Source organism: Rattus rattus, chromosome X (assembly GCF_011064425.1).
Source record: "Rattus rattus isolate New Zealand chromosome X, Rrattus_CSIRO_v1, whole genome shotgun sequence".
NCBI lineage: Eukaryota > Metazoa > Chordata > Mammalia > Rodentia > Muridae > Rattus > Rattus rattus.
The window spans coordinates 86759153-86782783 of record NC_046172.1 but is presented as its reverse complement, the minus strand read 5'-3'; the positions used below and the strand labels follow the sequence as shown (position 1 = coordinate 86782783).

The 23631-nt window shown below is 45.2% G+C and overlaps 1 protein-coding gene across 1 annotated transcript in view; it reads right to left on the bottom strand.

Annotated features, from left to right (window-relative positions):
* Positions 1-1476: 1476 nt before the first annotated feature.
* The window catches only part of Drp2 (dystrophin related protein 2), a 49816-nt gene continuing 27661 nt past the window's right edge, over positions 1477-23631 (bottom strand). The window contains 17 exon segments of the mRNA XM_032889794.1: positions 1477-5301; positions 5579-5699; positions 7858-8095; positions 9691-9834; positions 10636-10701; positions 10969-11034; positions 11299-11435; positions 13935-14046; positions 16026-16192; positions 16466-16623; positions 17498-17583; positions 17794-17995; positions 19014-19088; positions 20319-20383; positions 20736-20796; positions 22753-22831; positions 23233-23379. Coding sequence (XP_032745685.1) covers positions 5177-5301; positions 5579-5699; positions 7858-8095; positions 9691-9834; positions 10636-10701; positions 10969-11034; positions 11299-11435; positions 13935-14046; positions 16026-16192; positions 16466-16623; positions 17498-17583; positions 17794-17995; positions 19014-19088; positions 20319-20383; positions 20736-20796; positions 22753-22831; positions 23233-23379 — 2049 coding nt within the window. The 3' untranslated portion in view covers positions 1477-5176.

Here is a 23631-nt window from a genome sequence, read left to right as displayed (position 1 = left end):
ATCTGTCCTGTATGTAGGTCACCTATTCGAGTGTCCATCTAGTTATCAGCTAGACCCCAGTCTGGTTCCAATTGAAAAAGTGATTACTGCTCTAAGAAAGATTACAGCCAAATGACAATAAGCAATGGGAAGAGAAGAGTAAGTCCGTGTATAAAGGTCAAGCCTGGGGGAGTAGGTCAAAGACAGTCAGAATGCTAAGGGAGATTCACAGAAAGTAGTAGAACCAAAGGACATAAGTATGTCCAAAAAAAGTAACGCCAATGTCAGGACAGAAGTATAAGAAAATCATAAAAGCAAAGATGATACATAATTGTTTTCTAGAAACCTAGAACTGAAAAGATGTGAAGAAGGAGAAGATAATGGGGAAAATTCTGTTTTGGGTTAGGCTAAGAGGCTGAGTTTGAAGTGGGGCTGGACTTTCCAGGTCAGCCAAGGTGGAAGACTGAGACAGAAACATCTAAACACACTGCTAGACCTCTGAGACAGAATGCACGAAGTGACTTGTAAGGGTGACCACAAGACTGTTTACTTGCCTTCCTATCTATGGAGGCTACCATGACGCAGTGTCTCATCTGCCTTCCTCATTCTTAAAGGGTGGAGGGCTTTCTGCTTCTGGGGTGCAGCTATTGGCCACAGGCCTGCTCAGCTACTACATAGCATTGGCAACTCAACAACAGGGGTCTACCGCTGTACATGTCACCTGATCTCTTTCACATCCGCATCATCTTTGAGACTAAAGGACCCAGGGAGCTAATAGCACATTCCATTTCTGTTGTGTCTCTAAGTAATAAACTGTATAGATCTGGGTGTTTTGTCTTATCACAAGCTGACATTTTTGACAATTCCAAAGACTCAGGAAAAACGTGAATTATTCCCAATAAGTGTTTAAATGAATAATAATTGGAAATGAATAGCTGGAAGGATAGTATTTGTTGTGTAGGCTAAAATGGATGTGATTGGCATTTATTTGTACTGGGCAATGAATTGCTATGGACTGGTAAGGAAAGAAAAATTGGTGCAGATGAAGGACTAACAAAGCTTTATTTTGGCATGAAATGGCAGTAAGCAAAATGATTATCATCAGTTCATGGAGACATTTTAACACACTCTCTCCATATATATATATGCATATATATGCATATATATATTCATTCTACAATCTCAGAATAAAGGACAGAGCTTAACAGAATAAATGCACTTTCATGGAAACTCACAGCAGTGAGCCTGATTTTTCTCAAATTGCTTCAGCTGCTTGAAAAACTCAGATTGATGAGAAAATTTAGAAACCATTACTTTTTCTGTGAGGCAAGCTCTTCCTTTTGAAAGGGGGAACTTGAGGGGCCACCAATCCAGGCAACTGTGGCCTGTTTGTCAGTATGCCTGTGGCTTCTTCACCTCTACTCTTTTCTGCCCACCCTAAAATACTAGAAGAGGGTGGAATGTCATGATCGGAGAAAATAACCAGAGGAACCAAAGTAAACAAATACAAATTTATTCTTCAAAGCAGAATTCAAGGATAAAATGGGAAAAGCACCACAGTGAGTGGCAACTGACGTTAACCCATTTGCTCCTAGCCCCCTTCACCCCAAACTTTAATACATTTGCATGCCACCCTTGACACCTCCCCTATCCCCTAATTTTTATCCTTGTGATCAATTCTTGCAGCCGGCAAGCAGCATAGTCAACTTCAGTCTGCCTTTTATACTGCCTTGGGAACAGCAAGGGCATTTGGCATGTCTCCTTCTAAAAATGGCAGCTAAAGGAGTTAAAACAGCGAGGAATTGCTGAAGTATTTTTCTTCCAAGACCCAGGGTTTTGCAGGGAGGCCCACAGATTGGGCTACCCAGCTGAGGAGCTAAATTTCCACAGCCTTAGGGCAATGCCTCTAGGTTCCCCCCCAGGACTGTCCCTAAGTTTGTTGGTTATTTGTCAAAGTACCAAGGGAAACTGGATGGAATTAATAACAGAAAATAGTCCCAGAGGCTACAATTCTGCCATTGAAAATGTGAGTTCAGCAAATGCTCTAGCCTGAAGCTGGGGACTGAACCCCCAAACCCTTTAAAAACACACACCCCAGGAAGGAATAGTAGTCTTTAACATTAATCTGGTGGTAAGAAATTTCCCAGGCTTTGCCTCTGCCTTGCCCCTTGGTTGGTTTTTCACTATTGTGACCTGCCAGACCAGTTCACAAAACACCTGAATCTCAATCAGATTTCTCCATAGTGAAGTACTGCCAGAGTCTCGGCCTTGTGAGAAACATTGAGAACCTTGATTCTCACCCTTGCGTTCTGAAGAGAAGGGCACATGTCCTCCTGGGTAGAAAACTATGGGACTATATACCACAGTCTTATGTCTTCTAGCCAGTCAGCCTTCCCTTACAATTGCCAACCAGTGTGAAGCTACTCTGAGCCGAAAGCACAGCTACCCTCCCAATGGCTTATTGCTGTCTATCAAATTCTGTCCAGAATAAATTGCCTACACTCTTTGATAAAAAAATCCAGTAAACACATTCCCCGTCACTGATGCTATCTCATAACGCAGGTTACTAATCCAGCAACTCTTTCACTACCTTCAACTGCAGGGTTATGCATTACACAGGGCTCCTTTAGGACCTTCAACACACAACATACCCAATAACATAGAGCACATTTTGCTAAATTCAACCCCAGTATGGACTCACACTGTCCAAGGAGTCATTTTCATCACTGCAGGCAACTTGCCTACATAGGCAGCAGTGACTACTACTGGATCCCTGAGCAATGTACTCGTCTGGGGTATGGCAGGTAAACACAAGATAGCAAAGTGCCAGTGAGACGTCAACCTTGACCTGCTGCTTCGGTCTACATCCAGCACAAATTCTACATAACAAGATCAACATCTTCTCTACCAAGTCCAGTCCATTGAAGTTGTCACAGACCCTCGGTGGCCTAAGAACTCTTGGATGGGGTTTACAAAAGGACTCTTAGATTGTTTCGTAGTATCCGTGTCCCTAAGCCATAGGGAGGCATGCACTTCATAGTTTCTGAGTCCCCTATTCCACAACAAATTTATTTGAATCCTGCCCACAGTCTAGGCTCCTACAAAGATGCCTCATTCTGACTATGACCTGGTTCTGTGTTTGATGCTTGCCTACCAAATGCTCACAATACAAGCAGATACCCAGTTCTTCTTCGAGAGATCTCCAGGCATGAGATTTGACCCTTGAATCTGTGGCTTGGTTTGGGAGAATGCAATCTTGATTTCTGGAGCCAAGCTACTACTCTACCTCCCTGGAACAGATCAAGCTAGGTTCCTAGCAGTTCTATGTGTGTGCTGTGGCTTGGATTATAATACAGAACTGTAAATATCTCACTTTCTCCTGACTGTGATGACAACCACTGCATTCTATAAGGCCATGATGCAGACCTTAGGCCCTAATGGGATAGGATGTATTCTGTCTTAGCCTGGCAGAGACTAACATATGCCTTATTTATTCTTTCTGTGTGGAGTGGGTAGAGCTTGGATGTGTTCTACTTTGGTTCCCAAATCACTTTGTAAGGGTGGTAAGAAAATTTTACCTAAGGCTCAAGTCTCAGTGGAACAAAGTTTGAAATAGTGAAGAGAACAGAATGCCTCTTCCTGTTAGATTACTCTGTACACAGACTTTCCTTGGATTGGTCTAAAGGTCAATTTACCTCAAATATCAGGATAGAGAAAAACGTCCTTAAGGGCCCAGCCAGGATGCCTTCCCTTACCTTCCTGCTAGAGACTGAGGCTAACAAAGAGCAAGGCAGGACACTAATTCTTTAAGAACTATTAGAATTTAATATTTGAGTAAGGCTGGGAGAACACTGATGTACAGTAGATATGTAGTATAGATATGTATATATAAACTCAAAATTTAGTCCATTGCAAGACTCTGGGGTGAAAGCTCTCCTCTGTAGAAAGTAGTCTAAGTGGGTTCTGCCTCTGTTTCAAGTTCCCCAACCCACTCTTTCCACATCCACATTCTATTCTGAACAGTTGCTAGCCAAAGGAGTCAGAGTGTATACAGCCTAGGAAAAGTTAGTTCATTTTGAAGACTGAGTTCATCTTTCATTGTTAGCAACAGTTTTATATACAGGAAGACCTTGCTGCTTAATTCCACTTTGGGTGGAATGCGGCCAGTTTTCTGATTCAAGTTTAGTAGCTTTAAAGCAGGAATCACTATTCAGGCTGGTCAGTTGGAACTTTTCCAGTGAATATTTGGGGGCAATCAGCCATCTTACCCAGTCTAACCTATGCTATCAATTGGTTATATCCTGGCTTATACTCCTCTAGGATAGAGGGTCTCTTCCTTTCTCTCTCTCTCACACACACAAAGAGAAAGTAAGGCCTCTTTGTTGAAGAAGATGCCCCTCTGCCAGCAGCTCAGTGAGGACAGATTCAGAAAACCAGAGTGACTTCGGATGGGTTTCCAGAGCATCTCAACGAGTCTCTTGGGATGCCAAGGCCACCAGAAAATAGGATCATGGGGGGGTGTTTAAAGAAACAAGTATTTTTTATGTTAATGTTTCCAAATATAGGGTGGAAGCATGTCTACAATGAAATGTTCCTCCATCAGAGACGCTCTGCTAGGTACTGTGGCAGGATGAGTTAAAGATATTTGAGGAATCCTCAAGAACTATGCTCTGGAGCTGAACTAATAGGACATAAACTGCCTAGACTTCCTAAGGCGCCCTTTGGAGGAATGTCTCAGGGATACCCATTTGTCTCTTTCAGTTGGGCCAGATAGTAGGAATAACCCCTTGGAGATCAATAACGCAGAACCTCGAGGCCATTAGGCTTTCCCTTTGATTCCATGGAGAAGCGAAAGGGACCAGTGGGCACTGCTTAGCTCTGCAAGGTAACTTTCTGCTCCTTATCTGGGTGACAAGTGCCTTTGCCTGGGCTGCAACAGCAGAATAACATAAGGGGCAGGTTCAGTCTTAAGGATTAATGGGTACATTTCTAGAGTCAGAGGAAACACAGCTCTCCTCTCCTCTCCCTCCACCACCTCTCACAAGCCATTAGATCCCTGCTGCTGCCCCAGGCCCAAATATCGCTGGCTGAGGAATGTGGGGCCAGTGGGTACTGGAAAGGTTGGGCAAAGGTTAAGGGACAGCATTGACGAGAATCAGGAAAGGACTATGAACTACAGGATGGGGGCATGACTCCATCAAGAGGCCAGCAGGGTGTTCGCAGTCACATCAGAGCTTCGCACACTGGGGAAGGCGTGGCGGAGCTTCTCCATGATGTCTTCTAAGCATAGGCTGACATCCTGACTCTTTGAACCCACATCATCTAAGTTAGAAGAGAGATGAGAGATTTTGAGATTGCCTTTATAAGAAGAAAGGCAAGGGGCTGAGCTAGGCTGCTATTTGCTGAATAGTGGGTTCAGAGTACTTGTACCCTCCCACTCAAATGACCAGTATGGAGAATGCACTCACTAGACATTTTTAGAAGAAACGTATGAGAGAGACAGTCAACAAACCAATTATACACAGCCCTAGTCCCAGCTCTAGTAAAGTGTTGGGAAGGACAAATCACTGGAGGAAGTGGGTTACATGAGGGAACTTACCTGCAGCCTCAGTGTCTGGGGTAGTCTGTCCCTTCTCCCGGGGATGACTGCCTTCTGACTGGCGTGGGGAGGAGGCTAGGGATGAGCCTGCAGAGCCATTGCCATCTGATTCAGTGGGTGGCTAGCAAGAGGTGAGACATGATTTAAGTGGCTTTGTCTTCATAACCTCATTCTTAGACCCCTGAGCTTAAAAAGGAACCTTAGAGACTCTGTGCCGGCCCTTTTGTACTGGGTCCTTAAGAAGCTTTTCACGGTGCCATAAGCTGTGCCTTCTTCCTTCAGGAAACCTCTTAGATCGTTGTTAGATCCTTTTAACAACAGGAGTCAAAGGTTCCTGGTTCTTACAAGAATGGCACTGCACCTAAGGGTCTTTTGATGCCATTTCAACTATATTTAGGCTATTTAGAGCCCATTTTTCCCTGCACTTTCATCGTTGCACACCTGACCCTCAGTTCATGACATAGCGCATGTTAGAAAACTGCAGGAACTCATGGAAGATTGTCCCTGGAACTAAAGAGGCCAATGAAACACATGGCATAAGAGAGCAGAATGGAGGGCTGACTGGGAGAGAAGGAAGGGGACTAGAGGGGAAGCAGGGACACAGAGGAGGGAAATGGAAGGCAAAGTATGGCGATTCAAATGTACAGAGGCCAGGATGAAAATAGTATTTTGAATGCGAGCTTAAAACTAGTTAAGAAAGGAACAAGGCTGTTCCTTGGATAGTAAAGAGAACAGGGACACTGTTGCATATGATGACAATGACAGATGACATACATGATTAGTGTGCTATATTCCTGGTACCTTGCTGAATTCTGCATATACATTATTTGATTTTAGGATGGTTATAATCCTATGATGTAAAATGTTTACCTATTACTAGTACTGTGTATATGTGTGTGGCATCTGCAGATACATTTATGATATGAAGCATGTGTAGGTCACAGGACAACTGCATAGAGTTGGTTCTCTTTCCACCTTTATGTGGGTCGCAGAGATTGAACTCCGTTTGTCAGGCCTGTGTGGGAAAGACTTAACCAGCTGAGCCACCTTGCTAGCCCCCCTTTAGAAAGGTATGTTTTTATTTTTATGTGTGTGTCTGTGAGGGTGTGCCGTGTGTGTGAGTACCTCCGGAGGCCAGACAAAGGTGCCTGATTCCTTACCCCTGGAGTTACTCATAGTTGTGGGCTGACTTACACCGGTGCTAGGCAGCTGAACTCCGGTCCTCTGCACGAGCATTCTTAACTTCTGACCATCTCTCACTGTCCATTGATTTGCTTTGTTTTGTCTTAATTTAAAGCTAATATTATCATGACCTCTGTTTTACGGAGAACCGGGGCCAAATAAGGTTAAATAACTTTCTGAGCCCCCACAGTCAATATATTCAAGCCCAGGCTGCCTGACCCAAGAGTTGCCTGACCTCCCAGAGACGAAAAGGGCAAATTGCAACAAAAGAGCCCGTTCTTGTAAAAAATTTTCTCTTGGGTTGGGTATTTAGCTCAGCGGTAGAGTACTTGCCTAGAGAGCGCAAGGCCCTGGGTTCGGTCCCCAGCTCCGGAAAAAAATTTTTTTTTCTCTTGCCAAACATGTCCAAACCTAAAAAGGCCACATTTTGGATTATGACTTGGTGTATATGTATGTTGAATATGTACACATTTGTGTGCACTTGAGGATACATGTATGCACATGCGTGTGGAGGCTAGAGAATAACCATGGGTGTCAGTCCTTAGGTGTTGCCCACCATTTTTCTGTTTTCATTTCTTTGTTGTAAGAGACAGGGTCTTCCATGAGCCTGGATTCACCAAGTAGACTAGGCTGGCCAGGAAGCCCCAGAAATCCATGTCCCTGGCATGGAAATTCCAAGTGTGTGTCACCACACCTGGCTTTTTTAAAAAAATTGTCTCTGCAGATGTAGCTCAGGTACTCATGCTTGGTGCTATACTGAGTCCCTTTGTTTAGGATGGTTTTTTGAAATTTATTCTTTTAATACCAGATTCCAGTGGGCTGTGAAATACAGCTTCCTTAAAAGTCCTTAAAAGTCCCTAGGGAGCTTAAGAGTGACACACAGAGGAGGCATGGAAGTGAACGGGACGAGGACTGCTTAAGGATGGACCCATTCTGCCCACTTTCTTCTGCATTTCTTCATCCCAGTTGCCAGTCAGCTCCTCTCAAGAAGTCACCTGACTGCCACAACCTAAGTGGCACTTTCTCTTTCTCTGCTCCAACCCCAGCTCTCTGAGCCCTCCTGAATCAGGGCCCTGGTTCTGTCACTGCAGCCTCACCTGCAGGAGCAGCTCTCTCAGGCGTTGCAGCTGAGACTCTAACTGCTTGTTGTGGTCTTCAAGGATCTGCATGCGAGTCTCCAGGCGACTCTTGTGCTGCCGCAGGATCCTGGCTTCAGCTAGAAGCTCTTCATTGCGGTGGTCTGGGGTTGCTTCAGCAGAGCCCTCAGCTAGGGTAGGTGCCTCGGCTGCTTCTTCGTGCTGCCATTTCAGGCGCCTCAGCTCTCCCTGAAGAATCCTGCCATGGACACAGATGCCGAGGCCTAAGGCTTTAACAGGATCACCTAGCTATCCAGAATCCACGAGTGCCCCGTTTCTCATGTGTGAGGAGGTCTCTGCGATCTCCCAACCCACCCCCTGGAGATGCTCTGCTTGAAATGGCCACAGCCACTTCTCTCCAGCCTGCTTGACATTTACACTGCCATCCTGAAGCCTCGGCAGTACGCTGACATTTCACAAGAAATGTCTTGGGCTTTAATGTTTGGGGATTAATTTTGACCTTAAAAAAGCAGGTAAGAACATGTTCTGCAAATATTAGTGCCAATGGCTTGCCTGTTACTCTACTTATAGATTTTTAGATTCTCAGCGAAGACATAGCATACATAAAGAGATCACCTATACTGCAGCCTCTCTCTACAGCCCTCTGATTTGACCTGCTTTGGATGTTCATAATGGACCATCAGGAGACACTCCACATTTAGGCATTATCACTTTCTGTTGTCCAGGCGGAGAGAATCCTGCTCTTCCTACCATTCTCCAGAGCCTGCTCTCTGCTGCTCCAATGTAGCAGTTTTCTCTCCTTCCCTGGAGAAACCAGGGCTTTGATCACACTTCACTCCATTGTATAAGGACCGCTTTGTGCTAATGTTCACAACTAGTCCACAGTTCACACCACCGCTGTGCCCTGCCCCACACGTTCGACAACACACAAATCGATCTTGTGTGCTTTTATCCTGACAATGTTACGTTTGCTGGAAAAGTTTCTAAAAGCTTGCTGTATGTTTGTGCATTTATCTTTCCAGGACTGGTGACACACACTTTGTGAACTAGACCTCACCTGCACTCCACCATCTGAGGAACATTGTTCTAAGACTTGCTAATCCGAGGGCGGTGTGGGGACCAGTGACACTAGCTAGTATCCCTGACTGCTGGTTAGAAATAGAAACTCAGGCCCTCCACACCCAGGAGTGAGGTGAGGACTCGAATTTTTTTCAAGCTTTGCCATTGACTCCTGTGCACACTGATGCTTGAAGTGCACTACCCTAAGAGGCTCTGCAGATGGTACTCCCCTCCCTCCAAGAGCCTTCAACTTCTGTCAGGCCCATGCAGCCACCTCTATTTCTGTGGTGATTAATGCGACTAGTGGCCTGTCATCTCTCTGCTTCGGAAATGCTATGTGTAGTTTCAAAAAGCCCTGGAATAGTTTCATTCAGTAACAAGTAGTTCTTTCTACTTTCAGTACAGAAAGTTTTTTGAGAGCAAGGACAGGTTATGTTCTCATCTGCATTCTTCTGGTGTTCTCTTTCCATGTATCTCGTGGATACTTAGAAAAGGTCAGGGTTATATTACAAGGACTCAAACAGTTATTAGAAGAATCAACATTGATTAACCCTTACTATAAGGACTGACACATTCTATGATTGATCTCATTTGGTCTTCACAATAAGCCTGGCAAGTTAGCATCGCTGTCATCCCTATTACAGAGCTGAGAAAATGGACGATCAGAAGATGTAAGTGGCTTGATCCAGGTTACATAGCACATGAAGCATCAAGGTTGAAGCTCAATCTGCCAGCCTCCGCACCCGCATTAATTTATGCCATGACCGTACCTACCGGTTCTCATCTTCTAAATGGGCCAGGATCTTCTCGAGTTCCCCCTTGCTTTCTGTGGCCATGCTGCACGGAGCCTGCTGTCCAAAGGCCGGTTCTCGGTCTGTGATGGGGCTGGAGTGCCTCAACAGGTACTGGTCCTCGTCGCTGCATGGGAGTGGGCAGAGCAAAGGAGGTGACTGGGTGTTGAACACAGAAACAGGCCAGGGAGCCAGTTCCCAGATCCTAGCTTGGAGCCCAGGAAATGTATGCTGGCGCATACACTTTGAAGTCATATAAAGAAAGCCAGACATCAATTTTAGGCTTCGGGATACTAAAAGAGGCAGTGTCTGAGAGAGGATTGGGAGATATTTCCAGGATGCTGACGTTTCTGGGGTTTTCTCAAATATAATGAGAAAATCACCTTCCATTCCATGCTGTTTCCCCATCTATGTGTCTTTCCTTTTTCACCTTCCAGAAGGATCTGGTCCCAGTTAGGACCAGACTGTCCCATGTCAGCAGTTCCTAGGCCTTCTTTACAGGCAAGGAACCTCTCTTAGAGATGCAAGGACTCCCTCTCTGTCCTATGGCACCAGGCCTCCCTTAGGCCATACTTGAGTAATGCCTCTGCTTTCTCTTAGGGTTTCTGTAGCATTAATGGGGTTTTGTATCTTAAGCCGCTTTGTGCAGCTTTGGACAGGAGCTTTTTTAAAATTTCTGTCTTCAAAGTTGTGCATAGAAAGATGATATCATGTGATATGAAGGGACCTTGGTAGATGGTTCAGTTGACAGGTGAGAAATTGCTTCTCTTCCTAAACACTGTAGTCGGGAAGCAGCCTTCCTTCCTCTGGGAGTCAAGGACCCTAAGCACCGGCCTCCCATTCTCTTGGTGAGATACCATTCCCAAACAGTGGCAGAAGGATCCCAAGGACAGCTATTTCTGGGAAATTAGCAGCTGTGGAAACTCACATGCTGTCATCCGGGGACAGGCTGTCATTAAAAAAGGAACAATTTTGACTTTCCATCTCAGCAAGCCTAGAAAGACAGAGTCACAATAGGAAAGAACGTAGGATGTGGGGCCTGCTTCCATCCCCAGCACTCTAATGGAACAATAAGATCACTGGCTTAGGGAGCTGGCCCCAACTTCCCACCACTAAGATTGGGCCTTAAGGGCCATGGTACATTTTACTTCCCACCGCCCCTGGCTCATTCTAATTTCTCCCTGTCCTTGGACTTCCTACATTCCTACCCCTTTTCTTTAGACTTTGAATAGTCCCCACTCCCACTGAAAGGCAGTGGTACCTGCTGGCAAAATGCTCAATTCGAGAGTGTGTGTCAGCGTGTGGCAACATCGGGGAAGAAGCAGGTCTAGAAGAAAGCAGCAAAGATTCAGAAGACCCAAAGCAACTGAAAGCCCGTCTCCCCGCCATCCTCCCCGCCTGGATGCTGGCAAGATACAAAGAGTGGATCCTAGTCTATAGCTCAGGCCAGAATCTAGGTCAGACTTAAGCCGAACCACCGTCGCTGGCGATTTTTCACACTGTCCAGCTCATCTGTGACTCAGCCCCTGGCCAGCACATAGGTGAGCTGGATGAAGTCACCTGGAGCCTTTGCTCAGCCGCTACTACTCACGTCTCACTGCAGTCGCTCTCCAGTACTGACTGCACGGGCAGATAACCTCGCTGAGGGTGTTTGCTGAAATACTGCTTGGAGCGGAATTTATTCTTTAAGGTTGTGGCAAAGTCCCTCATGTTTTCACTAGATGTGGTCTGCAGGGAGACAGGACAGAGAGAGCCACGCTAGTGACATCAGGACACCATGAGATCTTGGAACTCTTTCACTAGAGCACAGAATGTGTCTGGTACCCTCCCCCCCCAATAAATAAAAACAGAGTCTCAAAGAAATTCGCTCTAAACTCTCAACACTAGTTGCCTCTGGGAAGGTAGACTGGAGCGGTGAAGAGAAAGGAAGACTTTCATTTTAAACTCAGAACACTCCTGTCTGCATAGTTTGAATCCTTTACAGAGAGCATGTAATTGTACATTTGAGGTTTATCTTTTGTTGTTACACTGGGGTTGTTTAGGTGATCACATTGTTGAAAGCTCATGGGTTCTTCAGTGTTAAACAGAGAAGACAGCATCTCACAGCGGGTGCCCCGATCTCTGGCTCTTACAATCTTCCCGTGCCCTTTTCTTTGGGATCAGTGGGAATCAGGCACCCCCAGTCACTTATTGTCTACATTTTGACTAATTGTGGATCTCTGTAAGAACACAACAACAGATGACATGCCAACACAGACAGGGGAAATTCCGCAGTCCCACCCTTAGAGGAAGAGCTACAAGGGGTCAATGCTTGCTAAGGGAGAAAGAACCATTCTTCTCCAGGGACAAGTTCCCATACAGGTTATCCAATGCCAAGTGGTCAGCTTTGGACACATGTACATACTAGCAAAGCTAAATGGACTCAGTGGGTTGTATATCCATGTGTGCATACATATGTAATATGTATATAGATATGTATGTTTTTATGATTTATTTATTTTGTATTTTATGCATCTGGGTGCTTTGCCTGCACGTATATCTACCCCGTTGGAACTGGAGTGGCAAACAGTTGTAGGTAGCTTTGTGGGTGCTGGGAATCGAACCTGAATCCTTTAGGAACATCAGTGCTCTCAACTGTAGAGCCATTTCTCCAGCCCAAGTGGATTGTGGACAAACAGAGGTGTGTGTGTGTGTGTGTGTGTGTGTGTGTGTGTGTGTGTGTGTGTATGTACACATGTATATACAAGTAACAATAATTAAAGAAGATATCATGCATTTGGGAGGGGTCACAGCAAAAGTTAGAGGGGATAGGAGTGCAGCTCACATATGATGTTCTCAAAAATAAAATTATCATATAAAAACTTCTTATTAATGTCTGTTTATAAAACTTGAAATTTTATTTACTTTGTGTGCGACTTGGATGTGCCTACTCACAATACACAGATGGCAGTCAGAGGACAACTCACAGGAATCGCTTCTCTTCGCCTACCATGTGTGTTCTATGAATCAAACTGCAGTCATGGGCCTGGCACACTTTACCCACTAAGCCATCTTGCTGTCCCTTTTCTATAAATTCCAGGAATGGGAAAGATAAACAGGAGGCAGAGGATTATCAGCTTCTCTCTTCCAGCGAGTTTCTTCTGTTTGTCCTTTATAATGTTTTTGTGTAAATGATGATAAAGGAAAAGTAACAGACATGGCCCCTACTCTCGCTGCCTCACACATCCCTGTGCTAATATAATTTGAAGATAATACCTTAGAAAGGGGAATTCTGGAGAACCAGGTTAAAAAGGGAGAGGTGGGGAGGGGAGAAAGCCAGTTGGACTGCACTTGGGGTTCTGGAAGAATCTGAGGGAACAGAAAAGTATAAGATGTTAAGAGGGGGAGGGAAAGATGGCTCAGCAGTAAAGAGCTCTGATGTTTCAGAGGACTCGGGTTCAATTCCTAGCATCCACAAGGCTACCCACAACTATTTGTCACTCCAGTTCCAAGGGACCTGACACTCCCTTCCGGCCTCTTCAGGCACCAGGTATGCAAGTGGTCTGCATACGTACATGCAGCCAAAACACCCAGATATATAAAACACAAAATGGATAAATCTTAAAAGATATTGAAGGGACAAGCTCAGGATGCTACCTACACATGTAGCAGCCCTGTGCCCAAGTTCTAGGACATGGAACAAGATGGGCTCAGGCAGTTTTGAAGGGAAGGTTGCCTATGGAAACCAAGTACAAATGGTGAGTATAGGTCAAAAGCATATGTTTCTCATTTTAATGGACTGTGTAACTTGAGCACAGACTTTGGTACTGGCGAGGAGGGGTAGAAAAAAAAAAGACAAAGTAGAAGAAAGAGACCCAGGGATTCAGTACAGGAGCTATACAAGAAAGAGCCAAGAAAACTCATATCAGCAAGAGAAAGGAAGGTATCTAGAACCATCTTGCTCCTCCATCCCAGACCCACCCCCCGCGCCCCGGGATATTTTTCTGTAGCAAAACAGTTAATGCCAATTAAAGGACTAGGAGGGCACAGAGCTCCCTAGGCAACTATGGCCCCAGGGTCAGAAAAGCTGTGATGGAAGAGTAGGAACCCCAAACCAGTGAACCCCCATTATTTGGGTAATGCTCCATTGGGGAAATTTGAAACCTGTGTGCCAATGCTGTGCAAAGAGGATCAAAACCTAGTGTGTGAGAAATGCCTGCCCTCCCACCTGGTGCGGAGGCTGCATACCGGTGTGTAATACTCCATGATGGGGTAGTGGAGCTTGTTGCCTTTGCTGGCCTTGCCTGTCAAGAAGCAGGTCTGGCAGATATCCACGTTAAACTGTTTCAGACTCCGGTACCTGGGGGAGAGAAGGTATGGTCATGGAGATCATCCAGCGTACCACCGTTTCCCCAATCCAAATACGCACAGAGAAGGGAGTGGAGCTCAACCTCGACAGGTGAATAGCCTCATTCTACAGACCATAAATCCTGCATTCAACCACAGGACCCCAGGGAGTGTGCAAAGGGGCATTGTGTCAGCCAGGTCTTAAAGGGGGCCAGGTAGGAATAAACATCTCACTGTGGTAGCTTTCTAGACAGGGATGGTCCCAAAGGTCCCCTCCCTACTCTGGAGAAATCAAACCCGCTAAATGAAGGCCATTTATTCACTGGCTGCAGTTAACAGAAGGTTGTTTTCAAAGGTTCTTATAAAACTGTATTTATATTATTACAGATTATAGAATAGTCCTCCCAATCTCCTTTTAAAGGCAAGCTAAACTTCTCTAGTCCTGGGAGCATCAAAGAGTGAAAAGCCTAGCCTTAGGTAATCCAATATCTATCCCTTGGTTTAGAGCTAAATAGCCAGTTTATCTTGGGCAGTTTCCTCAAGTTATAAAAAGCAGAGTGTTTGTAGGGGCAGTTGTATGTTAGTAGTCTAAAAAGCTAAAAGGTTGGCTGGATTGAGGTTGGGACTCAGTGTGTGCCTAGCATGCCCAAGACCCCGAATTCTATCCTCAGCAGCACATTCACAAACTTCAGGCATTTTAGGAGAGCAGTTAGCTTTGTGGAAGGAGTGGGTTATAATCTGGAAGGCTTCACAGGAGTTTCAATAATGTTTTATCCCTTAAGCCTGGCCCTGGGTATGCACAGTGTGCTTCGGTCAGTTGACACTATAACATACTCCCATCTATGAGCTTTATAGCAGAGAGGAATGTGCAGTTGACTTACGAAAAGCCCTCATGTGTCGTGCAAGTTGCTTTTGGGTTAGGCTGCATTCACAGCCATTCTCAGCTGCAGAGCTGTGGGTCGTTCATGCCTCTGAGGCCGTTACATCTATAGGACTGATTGGGTCTCCTTTAGGTGAAAATGCTGGCCGTGTTTACTCAGGCTTTGCTGACTGAGCATCTGGAAATCCAGATATCCCTGATAGAGCATTGCATACCAATCTCAGATTTTTAAAGATTCACTTATGTATGTATTATATGCATATGGGTGCTCTGTCTGCATGTATGTCTACACACCAGAAGAGGGCAGCAGATCCCATCATATATGGTTGTGAGCCACCATGTAGGTGCTGGGAATTGAACTCAGAACCTCTGGAAGGGCAGCCAGTGCTCTTAACCAAGGAGCTTCTCAGGTTTTAGATTAGGGATATGTGAGCTGCGTGGTGGAGTATGTATCTCTTTCTAACTCTGCACTGGGATCTCCTGTGTGTAGCCTACTAGTCAGCTGTGTGGGGGACAGTATTTATTTATTTATTTATTTATTTATTTATTTATTTAATTTATTTATTTATTTTTCATCTTTATTAACTTGGGTGTTTCTTATTTACATTTTGAGTGTTATTCCCTTTCCCGGTTTCCGGGCCAACATCCCCCTACCTCCTCCCCCTCCCCTTCTCTATGGGTGTTCCCCTCCCCATCATCCCCTCCATTACCGCCCTCCCCCCAACAATCACGTTCACTGGGGGTTCAGTCTTGGCAGGACCAAGGGCTTCCCCTTCCACGGGAACAGTATTTATAACACACATGATATAAATCAGTTTTTCTTTCTTTCTGTGGAGTTGATTGTGAAATATATATGCTGATACAACATTTAGTATATAGATTATTTTTATAGCATCTACTATATATTTTTAAGAACCTGTAATACTTTGTATTATAACTAGAATGAAAATATTTCCTTTATAATTTTTAGAAATTAAACATTTTCAATAAAAAGGTTATAAGAACACACCATGGATAAATCATAAAGCATAATGACTAAACAAGGCTGTTCTGTAACCAATTTTTGGGTCCCATGATATTTTTATTATCCCAGAAGGTATCATATCCCATACCTGAACCCTTTGATGGGGCACTGTCTACAGATAGAACACTTGGTCTGATGCTTCACTTGCTCAGCAATGGTGACCCGATGAAGAACAGCCAGCCACACCATAGACTGGGGCTCCAGGTTGACCCACTCCAGGAATTGGGAAGCTTCAATGACTGGCTTGCCAGTGCTCTAGAGAAATAAGAAATCTAATGAAGATAAGGCCAAATATCTTGCTGCTTGAGTGTCAGCCAGTGCCCAGTGAAGCAGGGAATCGGGACCCTCTTCTGCAGGCTTCCAGCTCTATACTCAGAGAATTGTTAGTTCTGTTTTCCTTTCTCCAAAGAGCTCCCATGCCCCTGAGTACTTTGCACCCAAAGCTGGGAGGCTTGTCTCCGTCTGTTCCACTCCCCACCCCTTCCGTCTTACTTCCCTCCCTCCGTGAAGCTACAGCTCCATACTTACAAAGCGAAAGCAACTACGGACACTGGGTTCCACATTGCTGCCCCCAAATGCTGCCACTTCACCCAGCTGACGGGGCACTTGGATGGCTTCATGAAGCAGGGCACCGAGGTGGCGCTGGTCACACTGGCTGCCTGAATTGGCCACTTGGCTGAAGAGATCTGCTGGGCCCATCATCAACAATAGCCAGACCCGATTTAGGAATGACCAGAGAATGGTGCATGGAGGAAGCAGGAGAAAAGGATGACAGAGAAAGAGCACACCGTACTGTGGGACTGATAACTTGAACGTGGCAAATGCAGAAATTCATCCCCGAGCTCAACTCCCAAGGGTTTGAAAAAGAGCATTTGTGAGTTTGGGTGGGGGAATGAGGCAGACACAAAGAGGACATCGTCAACGAGAAAGGAAGGGAGGGGAAAGGGGCAGTGAGGGAGACAACAAAGGAGAGAGTGATAAAGAGACAGACACAGGAGCACAGGAGAAAGAAAGAAAGAAATGGATATCGGCGAGGAGGCAGGGTCGAGAGAAAAAGAGAGAGAGGGAGGAAAGAGAAAGAGAGAGAAAAGAGAAGATCGGAGAAGGAGACAGAGAGACAGAGAGAGAGAGAGACAGACAGAGAGAGAGACAGAGAGAGAGACAGAGACAGACAGAGAGACAGAGAGCAAGCAGACAGAGCTAAGTAAGGGTAGTGCCAGACATGGATGTTACAGGAGTGGGAAAGCAGATGTTTCCTTGGTGTGGAAACACACATTGGACAGCTGTCTCCACCGTCAAGAGAGGACAGTTCTTCTAGAACCTTCTCAAGGCCAGACCAGTAACATTAGCAACCACCTGAATATAAAATCCATTGCTTCAAACCTCATCTAATTCCCAGAAAAATGCACCTGGGAACTGAAAAACACCACTAGGTGGCCACATACCTCTCTGCTGAGTCACAAGGTCAAAACTCTGCTTATCCTATGGTCTTGCTCCTTTCTCCTCTTGCAATGCCCCTCCCCCACCCAACATCACTGCAGATGCAAGAGTTGTACTCACACTGAAGTTTTTCCTTCACTTCAGTGCCACACAGGCATGCGATGCCAGTCTTAAAGGACAATGCTCGCATCTTTCCACTGCGGCCACTAGGTTTAAAGGAAGAGATAGGAAATGTGAAGATCTGTGAAAGGCTAAGGTCTTGGCAGTCTTTCCTCATTGCTTTGATCCCAACAGTGCACTGGCCAACCATGGGGTCCTGATGCAAGTACACCATGGGAACAAGCTCTTCCCACCATGGCCAATGGAGATGCCCCAGTGGATTAGTCTGGACGGTTTCCAGGACTGAAAGCTTTTACCTATCAAAAACGTTGAGGAGCCAGTTGAGGCTCATGTCTACACACAGCGGCACGTTGACCAGGATGCCTCTTTCCTCCTCCAGTCGTTCATACAAGGCAGTCAAGCAGTGAATGACCTCCACCACATCCATTACATGTTCACTGGCCTGCAGGTCGTGCTCATTGAAGATCTCCAGAGCTGTAGTTAAAGTTACCAGATCCACTGGAAAGGAGAGAAGAAAGGAGGAGAGAGTCTGAAGAAGCAGCCCCGGGATTTGATGAGGCAAGGCTACGGCAGCAGCAAATCTGGTATTAAGTCCACACCAACCATTTGCAAGTCTGACATAAGCTTGACTTTTGCCATGACTCCCATCCTATGGAAGAGCAAGGCACTACAGGTCGCCCAAGTTAACAAAGCATGTCTCTGTTTACATAGGTCCTTTCACATCTGTTCTGAGGAAACAGTGAGACAAATGAGCATACCTCCTGCACTGCACTGACTCCTGAGGAATCGTATCTCATTTCAAGTTTCTCTGTTTGCAAAGGTTTCTTTTGTCTTTTTAAAATAATCTTGGAGGTACAGAGGGCTGATCATACTAGGCACCCAAACTAGGCACTCTATCGCCAAGCCAAACCCTTAGCCTAATATCAGATTCAATTGAAAACAGATTCGTTCACGAGCCCTGTTCCAGGAAGCTTAGTCCTAGTCACAAAGGGTGGTGCATGACTGGGTGAATGTGACATACATCAGGAAGACATTACAACTACCTGTGAGGCTGAGCCAGCCTGGCCAGAGCCCTGGGACAGAAAATTTAAGTGGACAATACTCCTTAGCAAGGCCAGAGGGGACAATAACACATCTGCAGCACGCTGATGACTAACCACGAAAACTTGCTTTCACAGCTCTGTTGCTGTGTCTAATAAGCCCAAGATGGTGGACCATGGAGCAAATACTGCCTGCTGCAAAGCAGTTTCTTGATTGTCCAAGCCAACGAGGAGGAAACAGACTACGAATTGGATAGGTGTGGAGTTACTTTGAAAACTAGTCTGGGGCTTGGGGTGAATAGCAAGATCAAGTTTTTTTCAGCCAAGATGTCCTAACAAGTGTAGTATGTATAGTGTTCCCATCAAAACAATCATTTGCTCTGGCCAGGGTGGGGGGTGCAAACAGGAAGAAGCAGACAGGTGAGGAACAGGAGGAAAGGGGCAAAAGCCATGGGAAAGAACAACTGAAGATGTACAGCGCAGGGCCTTCTGGACTCGGCGGAGCTTCATGGCAGTGCGGTAAGCTGAGAACTTGATGTTGTTCAGGTCAGCTGCAAAACATGAAAGAGACCACTGAGATGAGAGAATTGTGAAGGAGAACAAGTGCCAACAAGGAGATGTAAGAACGGGGGTTGTGAGTGCAAGTGTGCGCCGAGGCAGCCACACAGGGCAACGATGTGGTATTGTGCAATGCAGTGGGACACACATACATCCTGCAATTCTTTACTAGACTTAATAAAAATAAAAACAAAATTAATGGCAAACCTGACCCTTGCTAAGTGTCCATTGATAGCTCCCAGTCTCTTTCAGCTTTTGAAGAAGATTGTTATAGCATGCTGAAATCATATTATGACCTACATATCAAAAGTAGGCCCTGGAAAACCTCTTGCATATATGTACCAGAAGCCATGTACAAGAACGCCTCAGGAGTGTCGCACACAGTCACTCTAAACTAGAGAGCCATGTGCCCACAGCAATAGAATGGGTAAAGAAAGGCCATGCTCCATGGTATCCCCTCCAGCAGTGGAGTGTTCTAAGTGTAGTCATATGGAGAAACTTGTGACATATGCTATATTTCTAGTAGGCAAAGATAAGGCATGAAAGAGGCTCTCTCACTGCAGCTCAGAGACTGCCTTTCGAATCAGATTAGACTTCGTGTCTTCAAGCATAGCTCTCTAATGACGTTAAAATGGTCCAGAGGGAAATGGAGACTATGCTGTTGAGGAAGATGCAGAGGCTGTTTGATCCTTTTAAAAGCCACCTTATTGAAGTACAATGGACGTGCAGGAAGGTAGATGTGAAGTGACAGTTAGGAAGCTAGTATTTAGTGTTTATAGCTTGATAAGTATACATTACTACAACCTGTATCCTAAACCTATCCATTGCTACCAAAGTTTCCTCCCAACTTACTTTTTTTATTACTATTAGCAGTGGCATGCTGCTGGTAAGAACATTTAATATCAAATTATTCTCTTAGTAAAACTTGACACATTAAAACAATACTATTAACTATATGCACTATGTCATACAGCAGATCTCTAGGACCTAGTCTTGTTGCGTAATTGAAATGGTAGCCTGTGACCATTGCATCTCTTATTTCAGTTAATATAACGTTCTTTGGGTTTATGTACATTGTCTAAATGGTGTTGCTTTCAGACTAAAGAGTATAATTCATTTTGTGCATATGGCACATGGTGTTCATCCATTCATATACTGATGGAATACACAACAAAGACAACGGTACCGATTCCTGTCCTATGTAGGAATCTCTGCATCCTCACCTAGGGTTTGGTATAACTTTTCGGTCATCTTGGGATGGTCCCAGCATGTGGTCTGAGCCTGGTGGCTATAAACAAAAGCATCAATAGCACCAACATCACATTCTCAACATCCTTTGCAGACACACACACGCACACACACACACACACACACACACACACACACACACACACAACCAGTTAGTGAAAGGTGGGTTGCAAGAAGCCGCACAAAGCAGAGATAAACTCTAAAGATCCCGATGCCCCAGAGTTCACCATCACCCAGGCAGAACCTTAGCTCTCCTTACAAGTTAGAGGAAGCATTGGACTAATCAGGGGAATCCCAATGCACAAGACGTGACAGAGTTTGGTAGCAGAAAGACAGGAGATGGAGGGGCTGGGCGGGTGACTGACCAGCTTCTGAGTCTGATGATCACTCACTTGATGTAGTAGGGGACTTTATTGGGAGAAATTGCTCTTTCCCAGGGAACTTGAACAGAAGCTGTTAAAAAAAGAAGAGAAAGAAAGCTGGCCACTAGTATTCTTCAAGCATCCTAGCCATCCTTAAATTAAATTTCTTAATTAGAGTAATCCATTTCATTTTATGTGATTTGTCTGCATGTATACATGTGCACCACATGTGTGCTTGGTGCCTGTAGAGGTCAGAAGATGGCATTATATCTCCTGGAATTGGAATTAGAGAGGGTTGGGAGTCACCATGTGGGGGCTGGTAATTGAACCTCTGTCCTCTGCAAGAGGAACAAGTGCTCTTAACCACCTCACTGGTTCATCTTCTTATACTCTATGCTTCCTCAAAGGTGGTTAGACACGAAAGGAAATACCATTCACTTCCAACTGTTAACAGCTCCCAGTGAGTGGCATTTACAAGAAACCCATGTTGTTGTTCCTTGATGTAAGAGCAGAGGAAGAGATTGTCACTAATGGCCCATGGAACCAGAAAGAGGGCTAAAACATGAACAGGGATACTTCATAACCCTACTATTTTCCCCAAACAGGCTATAATTTTTACCTATTCAGCTGCAGGTAGCTGGACTGCTTCTGTGGCTATGAGACAAATAGAATTTTCTCTGGAGGCTCAAAGCCTTTCCCCTAGAAAGCCTATTTTCTCAGATCTGTGCGGAAGAGGGGGAGAGATGATACTGCCCATTTATCTCTTTCAACTCTCTGTCTGTGTCATTGAGATCGTAATAGGAGAGGCCCAGTGACCTGGCTCACCCACTCACTCATTGCAATGTTCCAGGCTATGAGAAATCCTCTGCAGATTTAGCTGTGTGGAACTGGTTAGAAGGCAATAATCCAAAGCATGTTTATTGAGCTCCTCCTATGTGCCAGATACTATGCTCATGCCTCGTGTGCATATCTAAGTTCCCTTTCTGCATATTTTTGACATCTTCACTCCTACCTCCTTGGCCTAGGCCAGCCAGCAACACGTGGATTATGGTGCAGTAAATTCTGAGTGGTCCCTCTGTTCCCACTTTGGCTCCCAACGATCTATTCTGAACATCATGCTGATGTGTAAATCAGATCATGTCACCCCACTCCTCAAACCTGATCAAAATCCTCTGTTGTGCTTGGAATAAAATCTCAAGTTCTCACTTTTACCCACAAGGCCTTCTGTGCTCTAACATCTCCGCTCTTTCTGTTGCTTTCTTCTCCATAGGTCTCCTTGCTGTTCCTTAGCACACGTCCCTGAGCCCCTGCTTTAAGGGCTACATTTCTGCCTAGTGTGCTCCCTCGGGTATCCATGTGGTCCTTCTTTCATTGCCTTTAGAACTCTACAAACTGTCACCTTCTCAGTGAGAGCTCTGCAGCATCTCTTCATGTGCCACATGTGGTCAATTCTCACATCACCTTAGGACTCTGTGAAACTGTCACCTCAGTGAGACCTCGACACAGTCTCTTTCCTTTAAGTCTAGCCCCCCCCCCCCGCATGCCTTCCTTGCTTTAATATTTTCCATAGCACGTGTCACAAATTTCTCTTATACCTGGCTACTTATTTAATTATGATATGTTTCCTCCCCTAGAATATTAGCTATTCAAATCTAAGGATTGTTTTTTAATACCAGCATGGTCTCAGTGCCCAGAAAAGTACCTGACTCACAATTAATACTGTAGCAAAATATGCTTATTTAATTTTTTAAAACCTAAAGAGCTAGGAAATCCCTCCCCCTCAGATGGGAAAGGTGAGATTCAAAAGGCTACACCAGGTTTTCAAATTTGCATAGCTCTTAGGCTGAGGCACAGTGGCTCTGAGCCGGTACTCTGTGACTGGAGAAGCTGGTCTTTTAACCACCACACTACACAGCTTTTCCTCATTCCTTCTTGAATGCCAAGACATAGTAGTGGGCTCCCAACGGACCCCTAGCAGACAACAGTAGATTGTTTTTTGGAAAATGGCTCAGGTTCTGCTTCACGAAGTCTAATTTGATTCACATACTGGAGAGGAAGTGCTGTGACCCAGGCCCAAAGTCCCGGTGGGCATCCTGGAGCTGTTTAAGCCTCTCAGCAACTGACACCTATGGAAAGAACAGTGGGTTACTTCTGCTACTTATTGTGGAGTCTGCACTTCTATTCCAATATCATCCGTGCTCACCCAACTCCCACCCTCCTCTAGCACCGACAAGGATCAAAGAAAAGCCCTCTTATTTCCAAGCCGTAGTAATTCTCTCCAGTCTAATCAGTGTGTTTAAATCTAGACAAGCCCTTCTCATTCTTCTAGTTCAGCCACTGCCCACAGCTTAGAAGTTGAGAGGTTTATTCTCTGACCCCTAAATCTCCACCATTCTTTCCCTGTGTAGCTTTCATTTCCAACCCATTGATATTCTTTGAGTTTGCATATACCCCCCTTCCATCCTGTCCCACAAGCTTGGCCAGAACCAAATGTCTCCCCAAAGCTCATTTCAGCATGCTCCTCTACCTGGAGCTGTTTCCAGCGGACGTTGATCTGTTCCAGAGCCCTTGAATTCTCCATTGACAAGTGCACATCAGAAATAGCAAGCTGGTGGGCCAGGTCATTCACTAACTTCACCCCGTCTTTCACAGGAGAGAATTCTTCTTTGAATAACTAGAAAACCGGAACCCAAGTGCCACAGCAGAGAGAGTAAGGAAGAGGACATGTTACTCAGTCACCTGAACTCTCCCCTGTCCATGTAGACAGTTAGTTTCAACAATACCGGGCTACTTTGCTATTTGTGCAATAAACTAAGACATGACTGGTCCTTTTCTTCTATTCCTTTCAGAGAAGCATAGCAAGAGAAAACAGTAGGACACAGAAGACTATAGACAAACCAGTCCCAATCTAACCCATAAGTAAAAG